At 36.3% G+C, this 14,333-nt stretch overlaps 1 protein-coding gene across 2 annotated transcripts in view; it reads left to right on the top strand.

The window, feature by feature from the left end:
* Nucleotides 1–14,333, top strand: part of cntnap5b (contactin associated protein family member 5b) — a 76,178-nt gene that overhangs the window by 60,410 nt on the left and 1,435 nt on the right. For both annotated transcript variants that reach the window (XM_048168637.1, XM_048168647.1), the window contains 9 exons: nt 930–1,086; nt 1,286–1,413; nt 4,367–4,537; nt 5,201–5,419; nt 5,635–5,874; nt 9,509–9,733; nt 10,189–10,322; nt 12,788–12,875; nt 13,284–13,487. In XM_048168637.1, coding sequence (XP_048024594.1) covers nt 930–1,086; nt 1,286–1,413; nt 4,367–4,537; nt 5,201–5,419; nt 5,635–5,874; nt 9,509–9,733; nt 10,189–10,322; nt 12,788–12,875; nt 13,284–13,487 — 1,566 coding nt within the window. The remainder of the gene's footprint in view (nt 1–929; nt 1,087–1,285; nt 1,414–4,366; nt 4,538–5,200; nt 5,420–5,634; nt 5,875–9,508; nt 9,734–10,188; nt 10,323–12,787; nt 12,876–13,283; nt 13,488–14,333) is intronic.

Raw genomic sequence — 14,333 nt, 5'->3', positions numbered from 1 at the left:
TTTTTGTTTTTTTGTTTTTTTTTTTTGGGGGGGGGGGGTTGAGTGTACATAACAATGAGCAATGTTACAAAATTCATTAATATCTGTTAACTGTTAAGTTCATGTTAGCTGAGGTTCATTAAATAATATTCACAACTTTTGATATCAATAACGTATTAGGAAATTATTGAAATTAACAATTAACACCCCATTCCCATGACTCGCATTATTATTATTATTATTATTATTATTATTGGCAAATTCTTAAATTATTATATATAAACCTCTTTTTAAATTGATATTATAGCATAAGCATAAACATTATATATGCAATACTATTATTATTGGCATTTGTCAAATTCATGTGTGAACCCCTTTTTAAATTAAAAGATTTATTTGTTTAATTTATTTATTTATATTAATGAATATAAAAATAAATTAAATAAATTGAAACAGTATAATAGCATGGGCATATATATATATATATATATATATATATATATATATATATATATATATATATATAGATAGATATATGATTAGTATTATTATTATTGGCAAATTAATTAAAATGTCACAATAAAGCAATGAAATTGCATTTTCAAATATAAAGTCACAATTGCTCTTTTTTAGTTTTTCTAATCTGCCGAATGTAGAATATTATACATTATTATTATTATTATTATATATTTTTTCTTATTCAGCAACAATACTTTATTTTCTAAGCCTAGTTTTGGGATAAACTATTCCTTAAAATAATAACATGCACAACTGGATAAATTCATAATAGTTTTATAATACTATTTATCAGCCACAACACAAAAAACAGTTAATGACTGTCTGTATTGAATTTCTATATTGGCACATCCCTAAGGCGTTTTTAGTTATCTAGCGGTGGTGGATGTCACAATCATTGTCAAAATGAAGAAATGTTGTTTTGTTTGCTCCAGATGGGACGCCCTTGTCCTGGTGGCTGGACCGGGTGGGAGAGAGAAGGACATACTGGGGTGGATTTCTCCCCGGGGTGCAGCAATGCGCCTGCAGCCTGGATGAGAACTGCATCGATATGAACCACTTCTGCAACTGTGATGCTGACCGCAGCTCATGGTACAAGCCTTGAGTTCAATCCCATCATTCTGTTTGCAACACTGTTTGTCTGTTTCTACACTAGTAGTCTTTCCTATTAGAATTTGTGTTGTTTTGTTTGTAATCTGTTGAATATCTTCTCACCACATGTTTACAATATCAATAACCATAGATACTGAGAGCAGCCATGTAAGCAAAGCTATTGTTTGCTTGTGAACAGGGAGAATGACACAGGAGTTTTGTCCTACAAAGAGCACTTACCAGTGACCGAGATCTTGGTAGGAGACACAAACCGAACTGGGTCAGAAGCGATATACAGAGTCGGATCTCTCCACTGCTACGGGGACAGTACGTAAGGCTTTAACCATATAACAAATATCTTGTTTTATCACTCTATACAAATTTAAATGGCACGGAGTTGCAGACATGCAACTGAATTGTAAAGCAATGGATAGGAATATGTTTATTTCTGTTTTGGTTAAACCACACTGAAAGTTTCACAAGTTTAAAGAAAAAAATACAAAATATGATTTTTTATTTATTCATTAAGAAAATGTCAAATTTTGAAAGTAATTATTTTAATAAATTAATTATATTAAATGTGCAATGTGTAAAATTTGGAAGGATCTTTTGACAGACATGCAATATAATATACATAACTATTTTTCAGTGGTGTATAAAGACCTTACATAATGAACCATTATGTTTTTATCACCTTAGCCATTTCAATGTACATACACCGTGGGTCCCCTTACATGTTAAGTCACCATTATGCGCCAGCATGTTTCTACAGCAGCCCTAAATGGACACACTGCTCTACAGAGCGTTTAGTCATTATATTGTACTTCTTCTAAATGTTTAAATGTTTTCAGGTTTTCAGAGGCAGCTTGCATTGTCACTACGTTGAATATGCACAAAGAAGAAGTAGTAGTAGTAGTCATCTGGTTTATTAGAAGCAGAGACCGTTCTTTGTTAGTGGTAAGAAGAAACCTCATTACTTGCTAACGTACTCTCTGCTGTCTCAGACGACGACATCTTTGACTTGTGTCTGCCAGACGGCCACCGTAGCTTCTCTATTTTGCTTTGAAAGGGAGGGGTGAGCACTGTTGATTGCAGTTCGCAACCTCAATGCTAGATGCCGCTAAAATGTACACACTGCACCTTTAAATTGCTTTTTAAAATTTTCAAACATAATTAAAATAATAGTTTTTTTTTTAAATTGTACATTTGTAATTATCCTAATGCTTTCATTTACTTTTTTAATTGTTTCTGTTAGTGTATTAAAATAATCATTATTAATATTTTAATATTAATATTTTTTGTTGTTAGCATGCTAAAGCGTACAGTGACTTGCACTGCATTCAAGTTATACATTTTTTTCCATGCATATCCTGGGAATCATTATTCATTATTGAATTCATGATGTTCTACTGTTTGAGCAACAGTTGTTTCTGTCAGTTTATTAAATGTATTAATCATGCTTAAACTTTTTTAGGGCTAAACTTTTTTTTAACTAGGGCTGTGTAAAAAGGGCTGTGTCAATTTTAATTGATTCTCATTTTTAAATCCCAAGAATCGACCTTTTAGTCTATATGCTGTTTTCAGCTGATGAATGAACAGGACATTGTAGCGCACCTCCCATGTAAGCTTTGTGCTTTCTTACATTTGATATGAAACAGAGTCTCAGATTTCAAATTCTGTCTGTTTTATTATGAAATTCAAACAATAAATACCATTTTTGGCACACCAGATCATATAGCGCCTTCAGTATCTTGTCTCATGTTATCGCTCAATCAGTGTTTTTTGTCACATAATGTTAAATTTACCTCAGAAAAGCTATTCAATGACCATAAACTTATATTACACTATATTACATATTCATCATATATATATATATATATATATATATATATATATATATATATATATATATATATATATATATATATATATATATATATAGTTTGATTTTCTTAAGGAAAAAATAAATCTCTCCCAACTAATTCTGTAAACTATACAGGAACCATCTCATTTGGTGCATTACTATAATATTACAGGTTAACATTAACAACAGAGCCCAAACTATTTATTTTCAGATATAATAATTACACTCAATATACAACTCAGTTGCATATGAGGTAGTTTTCATAAACACCTGTCTTCATATTTATTCAAACATACATATATAATTAACAGTAAATAAGCTCCTCTTTAGTGTTTTTATAGCTAACCAATAAACTGTGAACATTGGATAACTTTCCTGAAGTATTTGAGTGACAATGTTCACAAACTGTTTTATTGAAGTCTTTCCGCAGCTGAAAAACTGATTGAGCGATCACATGATACTTGAGACATTTCGGTAAGTTGTACTGTATCTTTCAACATACCTTTTGATGTTCATGGGTGTTTCATGCTATAACTTTGCTATATTAAAAAGGAAAATCTGTCACGTCACATTTAAGAGTGTCAAAACACCATTATTGTTTGAATTTTGTGATGAAATGGATAGAATTTTAAAGCTGAGACTTTGTTTCTTATCAGAGGTAACAAAGCTCAAAGCTCTGTGATTATTGGATGGGGAGTGCACTAAAAAAATTATTATTAAGGAAAAACCGCAGACCTGGCAACCCTGGCTTGAACTACAGGTGATTCATAATGTAAAATAGAGCCTGATTTAACATCACTATTTTTTTAACTGTTAATGTGTTATTGTCTTGTTAACCTTGATAGCCCTAAATTCAACACAAGAGACATTTTCTTCTCACACAGAGTTGCAGTCTGACACATTTTTTTTAGCCCCCTTTCAACAGGATATAATCGGCCCTGATCATCAGCTGTTTTTAAACAATCGGTTGATACCGGTTATTGGCTGATAGATCAGTACATCCCTAGTTTGTATACAAATCAGTTAATTTTAACCTTCAATATTATAGTAATGTAGTACCCACTGACATTCTGTTTAGTTTACAGCTGTAGTTGAGAGATGAGAATCGAAATCGAATCAAATTGTGAAATTTGTGTCAATACCCAGCCCTAGCATTAACATAATCCCATGTGCTAATACATTAAATTTAACAGCCTTAAAAATAATGAATATATAAAGAACTTGTAGCCAAATTTTGTCTTCCCTTTCAGTATGTTGTCTATCACAACTTATCTTGAAGATATTCTTTAACTAAATATCTGATGTGCACCATATGCTATTCGATTTGAGACAAATATTATTATATTTATAATTTCATTCCTTATCCAAAGAGAATAATTAGATAAAAACTATATAATCCGTCTCCTCTAACCTCAGGGTTTCTGTGGAACGCCGCCTCCTTCTACCAGGAGTCGTCCTACCTGCACTTTCCCACGCTTCAGGCCGAGCTCAGCGTCGACATCTCGCTCTATTTCAAAACCACTGCTCCCTCCGGAGTCTTCCTGGAAAATCTGGGCACAAAAGACTTCATTAGAGTGGAGCTCAGCGGTGAGTCCCTTTATACTGATAGCTGGACTTTAAAGAAATGATAAAACTAACTTTTCAAATAAAGATAAGAAATATCCAAAACATGCTCAAAAGATCAATATATTAAGAACATGCTAAGAAATTCAAGGACATAATATGACCTGAAGATGTTCCCTGACAGGTGTTGTGAGTTTAACCCATCTAGCTAATGCTTTAGCAACAAAAATGTGGAGATAAAATGGCAAAATTCGCTCATATTCATGCCATGTTATTAGCATTTGCAGCAAAGTGGAGAGGACGTAGCCAATTTCACTCGAAAGGCCAGTTTTACTGAACTGTGCCGCTGTGTTCTACAGCCACTGAAACCATCAGCTATGTAATTACTGTACACAGTTCACTGAGGCTGTTCATCTTCATCATATTGCCTGCCACCTTCTTTTTTTATATATTTTCCCATAAGTATTAGGGCTATTTTTTCCACCAAGAGTCTGGAGAATACATTGCCTGCATGTAAAAGAGGTAATTACTTCAATGTAAATGTGAAAATTTAAACCGTCTGCCCAACTCATGCTTCCTGTTCCAGGGCGATGTTGCATGTTGAATAATATGAATATAAAACAATCAGTAGCTAATAAATTATTGTGATTTGTGTTTTTTCTTCTCGCCCCAAACTGATTCCCGCAGCGCCTTCTGTCGTGACCTTCACGTTTGATGTGGGCAATGGCCCAGTGGTTCTGACGGTAAAGTCTCACGTGCCGCTGAACGACAAGCAGTGGCATTACGTACGAGCGGAGAGGAATGTGAAGGAGGCGTCGCTGCAGGTGGACCAGCTGCCCTTGCGCTTCCTGGAGGCCCCATCCGAAGGCCACACCCACCTTCAGCTCAACAGCCAGCTGTTTATTGGTAGGCACAGCCATGAGTGACAACTCTGTGCCAGCAGGGCGCAAGAGAATAATATCGCTGTACCTCAACACAGATGTTGTTAATAGGGTTTAAATGCAAATTATCTGAATGCTAATTTACTTTCATTTAATAATTTTAAATGTATTTATTTTGCATATGCATTGCATTATTGTTTTCTGACTTAAAATTACAAAACTTTTGTCTGTAATCCACAGGAGGCACTGCATCGCGGCAGAGAGGATTTCTAGGGTGCATCAGGTCATTAAATATTAACGGCATGACGCTTGACCTTGAAGAACGGGCTAAAATGACCCCTGGGGTCAGTTCGGGGTGCCCGGGTCACTGCAGCAGCCAAAACAGCTTGTGTCACAACAGGGGGAAATGTATTGAGAAAAGCAGTGGCTATGTTTGTGACTGCACACACTCTGCCTACGGAGGACCCAGCTGCAAGAAAGGTACGTTATTTTTTCTTTAAGCACCGACTTTCAATGAAAGAATCTTGTTTGGAGATAATTGCTAATGATCGTAAGAAGTTTTTATTGTGAATGTTGACTGTACAGTTAAGTTTGTACAGGTTACGTATTCTGATGAAGAATAGTGTTAAAGTTTTTAGCCAGTTTATGAGGCCACAGGCTTCTGCCAGTGTTAATGAGGTTTTCCTGTTTCGTTTTTTTTTTTTTTTTTTTTTTTTTTGTATTAGTGCTAACAGAGCTTTTTTTGTATTCATTTTGTTGTTCTAGCATTAACAATGCTTTCTGTTTTTTGCACTTAATTTTGTTGGATTAGTGCTAAGAAAACTTCCTGTCTTTTTGGGGAAGTGAAAAACAGTGAAAGAAATGGGTAACTGCGTTAATTTTATACCAGCTAAAATCACAAACAGCGAAATTAATTATGTTTCTAAATGTAATGATTGGCTGATTTTTGTCCAGCATTTTTGTTTTTAATGCTTTCCCAGCGCTAATTTTCCAGAATTTTCCGCCATTTGTGACACAATGTTTCCCCGTCATTGACTGAATTTTTCCATCACTTAGGACACAATGTCATTTACCACACAACCCTTCCCAGCCATTGACTGAATTTTCTGCCATTTGTGACACAATGCTTCCCTGCCGTTGACTGAATTTTCTGCCATTTGTGACACAGTGCTTCCCTGCCATTGACTGAATTTTCCATAATTTACGACACAACGCTTCTCAGCCATTGACTGAATTTTCTGCCATTTGTGACACAATGCTTCCCAGCCATTGACTGAATTTTCCATCATTTAGGACACAATGTCATTTACCACACAACCCTTCCCAGCCATTGACTGAATTTTCCACCATTTGTGACACAATGCTTCCCCACCATTGACTAAATTTTCCATAATTTACGACACAACGTTTCCCAGCCATTGACTGAATTTTCCGCCATTTGTGACACAATGCTTCCCTGCCATTGACTGAATTTTCCATCATTTACGACACAACGCTTCCCTGCCATTGACTGAATTTTCCGCCATTTACGACACAATGCTTTCCCGCCATTGACTGAATTTTCCGCCATTTGTGACACAATGCTTCCCCGCCAATGACTGAATTTTCCATCATTCGTGACACAATGCTTCCCTGCCATTGACTAAATTTTCCGCCTTAGACGCCTTTAGGCTGAGGAGCGTCGGATCTGCAGGTTGAGGATAAATCTTGAGGTTTTCGTCTGAAGTTGTTGCCAGTCTTTTCTATGTTGGGTGATGAGCACATGGCTGGGTGTTGTAGGCCGGGGCCTACCGGCCTTGCGGGCCTGGCCTAGGCCGGCCGTAAGGAGATCCGTTCGGTCGTCCAGAAGCAAGGAAAAGAGAGGGAGTGGCATTGTTCTCTAGCTTTTAACCTCTGGTCCAAGTCCATCCTCTTAAAGTTGATGTAGCCAATGAAGGTGTTGTATTTCCGGGTGACAACACACCTCCTGTCAGGGCTTTTACGACCAAGAAAGTTTAACAAGCTGAGTTCTTGAATAAGAACTATTAAAGACTCTTGTAATACTGATGTGTTGCACAGGTATGGACATAACATAAATTACCAAATAGGAATCGAAAGTTGGAGTCCGTAGATACCAAACATGCTACCCATGTGATTCCAGTTAACTATACATTGCAGCTCTGGAATATTAATACCAAACTAAAAGAGAAAATGAATACATAGAATAAAGCCCATGAAAGAAAAGTCATGAGATGGGAAACTTGGATACATATTTATACATTTCCCAAGTGGTTATATAGAGAATACATAGGATTAAAGGCGTTTATTTGTCCTTCTCAGAAAGAATGAGTCACTGGTCTCTGCAAAATTCTTCCTGATCGTAAAAGGTCCAAGTATCTGTAACAGGACACATAGTTCTGCCTGTAGTTTAGCTACGTTTGGGATGAGTTTAGAGTGAGTTTATGGGTAATTCCTTAAAAATAATGAATAATTTTGTGTGCCTGATTGATCCAGACGCTACAACAGAATCTCCGGATCAAAACACAGGTGAAGAAGAAGCAAAAACAAGTGATAGAATCATTGCATACATACGTAAAATAACACGATCATCAAAACATTAAACAGCATATAAATCAAAACTGCCTAACATTACCGAATTAAATGTCAACCCAGGATGAGGTATAGGACTGTGAAGCTTTTGTTGCTGGACTCAATCTACTCCATCTATGTTTTGATCATCATTTTGAATCTGATCCAGACGTAGTCTTTGTCAAACACGATTTTCTCAGCTTTGTGTTCAAAATGTTGCTTATTTTATGAAACTTACTCACATTCGTGTTGTTAAAAAAATGTATGAAGCTAGAATAAAATGTTGTTGTTGTTGTTTAAAGGAGGAGGCTCTGTTCTTTCTTTTGATATATTGCATGTTCAAATAAAATATTCTCTGGGCCCATGAAAGTTTGTGAAAAGGATCAAAAATGCTGGCCCTGGCTGGCAACTTAAAAAAAAAAAAAACACTGGCAGGGAAAGAGTTAATATGGACCAAAACAGTTATCTGAAATTACCATCAAACCTGGTTTGTTCATGGTTTTACCTGTTTTTTTTTTTTTTTGTTTGTTTTTTTTTGGACTGGTAGTCAAACAAAACAGGTTATTCAATTGCCAATACAAATTACATTACTAAAAAGCAGGTTGCCCAATGGTTGACATCATGCTAATATATACACTATAAAATCTCTAATTAGACTTTAAACAGAATCTTAAAAAAGTACCGAATCCTGAAAAAAAGATAAGAAATTTGTAACTAAAATAAGGCACTAAAAATGGCCAAATACTGATCAATAAATCGATCTGCGGTTATTTTTGACACACAATCTAGATGGTTTTGCGGTTCAGGGGAACAGTTTGTCATCAAAAACAGTTTGTTTTAACTTTGGTATCCTCCACACTTCTCTACGGCATACCAAAAGTGTGTTCCAGAAGGAGGACATTTAAGAGCTCGGTAACCTTGATTTCTGAAGACGGCGCTGTGCCCACAGATTGCACCTGATCAAAGCTGAGCAGGATAAAACATGAGATATTCAGTGCAGTTCTGCTATTTTCTGTCTGTCTCGCTGTCCTGATATGGCTTGTGTCCATGACCGTGAACCGCAGTTGTTTGGATGAATTTCGCTCAAAGGGCTGCAACCTGACCAATCCCAGCGGACCCTCCCTGCCCATCACGCTCAGTGCTAAACCTCTATGCTGTCAATACAGCCTTTATCACATTTGATCCTCTGATATGCCAGACAGCCGAGCCATTCAACACTATGAATGAGACTTTCTTGGCTTTGCATTTTCTTTATTGGACTCTAGAGGGATGGTGTTTCTATTCTGATAATATTATGAGTAAATGAACACTATGAGATGCCCAGGGGTCGGTTTGCAGTCCAAGCATAATTTTGCATTCATTTAGAGTTAAATGATTCATTTCCTCTGTATTTTCCACTCTGACCATTCAGCATTGTGTCCTTGGTGTTCGACAGCACATTAATATTCTGATAGGGAAAACAAAAACACAGCCAATCACTGTCTAGGATCTGGCCACAAGTGTTTGCACCAAATTTTTCACGCTTTTGTGTTCTCTCTCTTTCTAGAAGTTTCTGTGTCCTTTGAAAGTGGGTCTTCGGTGACCTACACCTTCCAGGAACCGTTTTCCGTGATGCGCAACCATAGCCGTCAGTCCTCAGCTATCTTCGCCCAAAGCAGCAATTCACGAGAGAGCATCGCATTCAGTTTCCTCACCACTCAAACGCCCGCCATGCTTCTGACAGTCAACACCTATCATCAACAGTATATGGCCATTATTCTGGCTCACAACGGTACTAATAATATTACTTTACTATCGTTTATTACTATAATAGTGTCATTACTTTAATGTACTGTATATTGTATAGTATAATATACATGATATATATAGGAACTTATACTGTAACTTATTTTTAGGATCGCTTTTGTATTCTCATTACATTATATAAATATTGTATTTTATTTTGTCCTGTTACGGCTGTTACAATCACAGTGTTATATCAGCCAATCAGAGCTGTTTTTTGATTACCTTCAAACTGTCGGTAGATGATTATTACAGTGATGGTGATGATTGGAGAGGAGCATCTTTTTCTGCGTTTCTCATATTTCAAAACAGCGGTCAAGCTAGCAATTACCCTCATCAGTGGGGAAGGAAATGAGCCATTCAAAGTGTGTTGTGCTGACTTGATTCTGTCTCACTTATGTCTCAAATTGCCTGCCTTTCTCGCATCTCATTGGCGTCCCACAGGGAGTTTGCAGATTTGGTATCGGTTGAACAGAGAGAAAGAGCCTGACATCTTTATGCCAACATCTCTTAATTTGGCTAACGGAGAGCTCCATAGAGTCCAGATCCATAGAGAGGGAAGGGACATGTATGTCCAGGTGAGTTGTGCCTATATTTCAAACAAGCGAAATAAATTTCATTAGAAATTGGGACCATAGTTCTGTGGTACCTACTAACTTATATAATGAATATTTGCACAGTTGTCAACAATATTTTATTAAATCATCGATACTCATTCATGAAACATGAGCTGCAAATTTCTTTATGAGCATCAAATTGTTCATTGAACAAAACCAAAACCATTGTACATAAACATGGTTTTACGAACATTTGTCACACAAGTTCAATTGAAAAATATGCAACATTTCACTAAATTTGCAGTCATGCAACAATATACGGACAAATAGTTTTATGAACGAATTGCATAGAAATTCAGTTAAAGATGTAAGTTGCAGTCATCCAACAATTTATGTGAGAAGAGTTTTATTTAAAATTTGGACGGAGATTTAATTTGTGTGGCAAGTTGCATATGAATGATTTTACAAACAGTTTACACAGATATTAATTTAAAGGTGCAAGTTGTATTTTGCTACTCTACTTAATGTATTTACGAACATTTGGCACAGACGTTTGAATGTCTTGGTCACATTTATGTAAAATTGGTTTTATGAACAATTTGCACAAACTCGAATAAAGGTGTGTTGCATTGTGCAACAATTTACGTAAAAATGTTTTTTCTTATTAAAGGGTTAGTACACCGAAAAATGAAAATTCTGTCATTGATTACTCACCCTCATGTCGTTCCACACCTGTAAGACCTTCATTCATCTTTGGAACACAAATTAAGATATTTTTGATGAAATCCGAGAGGTATATGACTCGTCCATAGACAGCAATATAATCAACACTTTCAAGGTCCGGAAAGGTACTATAAAGACATCGATAAAACCGTTGACGTAACTGCAATGGTTCAACAGAAATACATTTTGTGTGCAAAAACAAAACAAAAATAATGACTTTATTCAACAATATCTTCTCTTCTGTGTCATTCTCATATATTGTTCATGTCTAGCACTTCCAGGTTATACATCAGCACACGACTCATTATTGGCAGGCTCCTGCGTCAGTATCACACGCATACATCGTGTTGCTCACGTGAACAGCATCGGCCAATACTGAGCCAGCAATCGGATGTAAACACAGAAGCCTTCACTGTGCTTACTGCGTCACCTGCGTGAGGATAATGACAGGGAAGAGAAGAGATTGTTGAATGAAAAGTTGTTATTTTTGTTTTGCTTTTGCGCACAAAAAAGTGTTTTCATTGCTTCATAAAATTAAGTTTGAATCACTGCAGTCACGTCGACTGTTTTAACGATGTCTTTAGTACCTTTCTGGACCTTGAAAGTGTTGATTATATTGCTGTCTATGGACAAGTCATGGGGTACAACGGGGCTAAAGGCACACCTTAAGAAAAATTTTGCTTTTCACTACTCTCAAAGTATATGATTGCAGGAAAAAAATATATATGTTTGTATTGGACATTGATGGAGTAACATATTTTGAAATGGAAAATTTAGCCAGCTATTCATTATCATGTTAATTATTGTGCCTTTTGCCCCAACAGCAGGTGCGTTTTTTACCCCAAATACCATACTTTTACATATTATTCCGTTATTGAAAAACTGTTGCTTGAATTACCTTGAACAAAACTGAAAATCATTTAGAAGACCTTTGTCTGAAAATACAAACATTAAAGGATTCTTATTTGCTGCTTAAATCAACAACATTTAAAAAAAAAAAAACATCAAATATTAGATTGAACTACCTCAGAATCAACTTTGCATTGCTGCCTGCGATCGTGTCAAGGATCAGACAAATTTGCATGTGCATTTTGAAAAGCGGATGTTTAGGAAAGTGCTGCGGCAAGTTTAGTGGGTTAGAGGAAAATAAAATCAAAGGCGCCTTTTGCCCCGCGGCGCCTTTAGCCCCGTTGTACCCTATACCTCTCGGATTTCATCAAAAATATCTTAATTTTTGTTCCGAAGATGAACGAAGGTCTTACGGGTGTGGAACTACATGAGGGTGAGTAATCAATGACATAATTTTAATTATTGGGTGTACTAACCCTTTAATAGTTTTACGAATAAATTACACAACTTTGATTTAAACATCAATGGTTTTACACAGTTTACAACGAAAGTGTTCCACTTGTTTTTCATGATTGAGTCCCGATATTGCTTTGGAAAAGTTGTAGCATCATTAATTGCATTCCTCTCAATTGATTTAGATCAGATTTGTTTTCAGTCTGAGTTAAATAAAGTACCCTTGATGTGCATGGCTGATGATACATTGAAGTTTTGTATTCACCCCAGTAGCACAGAATTTATGAGCAGTGCTTAAAGTCAAGGATGTTATCAGTATTCTTCACACAGTGTTGCAGATTAACACACGACAGCTTTTCTCTCACACCAATAAAATATCTGAGTATTTGTGGAATCTTACGAAAGTCACGCCGCATCTCTCTCTTTCTCTGGTTTTCTCTCTGTATCCCTCTCCTTCTTAGATTGATAAAGATACCAATCTGAAATACAGCCTGTCCACGGACAAAGAGTTAATCACGATAAGGTCTTTGACATTGGGGAAAGTCACAGGTAGGCGGTTTAATTAAACTTCAAGATTAAAGCTGTGGGTGTGCAAGCTACTGCTTAACTGACTAATTCACCACACCAAGCCACCTTGAGATACTTTGACGGGAAAGAATCTTTCACTTAGCACAGGGGTATGCAACATCAGTCCTGGAGAGCCACTGTCCTGCAGAGTTTAGCTCCAACCATGATAAAACAACTCACCTGCCTATAGCCTTAGTAATCCTGAAGACCCTGATTAGCTTGTCCAGGTGTGTTTGAATAGGGTTGGAGCAAAACTCTGCAGGACAGTGGCTCTCCAGGACCAACGTTGTCTTCCCCTGGCTTAGCACTATTTTTGCTAGTTGTTGGGACAAATATTAAATAACCTCCTGTCCACCAATTGCATTTGAGGTGCCGTCTCGTTGTTCTCAGGTCGAGCTGGTGTAGATGAGGAGGTTCTCCAAGCAGGGTCAAAAGGTTTCATCGGCTGTCTATCTTCAGTTCAGTTCAACCATTTGGCTCCTCTCAAGGCAGCCATATTGAATCGAGGCAGCTCGTTGGTCAACGTTCTTGGTAACCTGGTAGAGTCAAATTGCGGAGAGCTGGCAGATAAGTCTTCATCCAGATCTTTTTCAGGTTGGTAAAGCTACCATAGTATCTTATGTTTTCACCAAATGGCAAAATTAATGGGATCAGAGTACGAACAACAAACTGTAAGAAATTAACCCTGATGTGAGGTAAAAGTCACATCTATATTTACAGTAATCACTGGGATCAGATCATATATAAACAATGTTGAATAGGATATTCCAGAATCACGCAAAGTTATGTCAATGTAATATCAAATAAAGGTTCATTGCTGTGCTCCTCATGCCCGAGTCCAGTATATTATAGATTTAAGTTCTCTTAGGAAATTACCTTACTCAGCAAGCACTTTTGAATAAAGTTTTAACCCTGAATCCATTTTAGAATTTTTATCCATAGCAAACTTTAAAAGCCTTATTTAGGTATGGAAGCTTGTTTCCGCCACGGAATACTTTTTATCTCAGAATTCTGACTTTTTTTCTTGAAATTGCAAGTTTACATCTCACAATTCTGATCATCTCAGAACTGCGAAATATAAACTCGCAATTGTGTGTTATAAAGTAAGAATTGCGAAATTGCGCAATTGTAAGAAAATGTCAAAATTTGGAACTGCCTTTTTTCCTCAGAATTGGACTTTATAACTCACAATTGCAAGTTTATTTCTCAGAATTGTGAGATATAAACTTGCAATTGTGAAAAAAAAGTCAGAATTGTGATATAAACTTGCAATTATGAGAAAAGGTCAGAATTGCTAGATATAAACTTAAACTTACTAACTGCAGTTATCATTTAATATTTTTTTTTTTTTTTATTCAGTGGTGGAAACTATTTTCTCTATATAGGCTCTTTTATAGTATTTCAACTTGTTACTTGCCATGAAAATAGCCAAGGAAGCTG

The sequence above is a fragment of the Megalobrama amblycephala genome, linkage group LG2 (genome assembly GCF_018812025.1).
Source record: "Megalobrama amblycephala isolate DHTTF-2021 linkage group LG2, ASM1881202v1, whole genome shotgun sequence".
Taxonomy (NCBI): domain Eukaryota; kingdom Metazoa; phylum Chordata; class Actinopteri; order Cypriniformes; family Xenocyprididae; genus Megalobrama; species Megalobrama amblycephala.
Note: the sequence above shows the minus strand (reverse complement) of the source record. Positions and strands in the feature narration are given on the sequence as shown.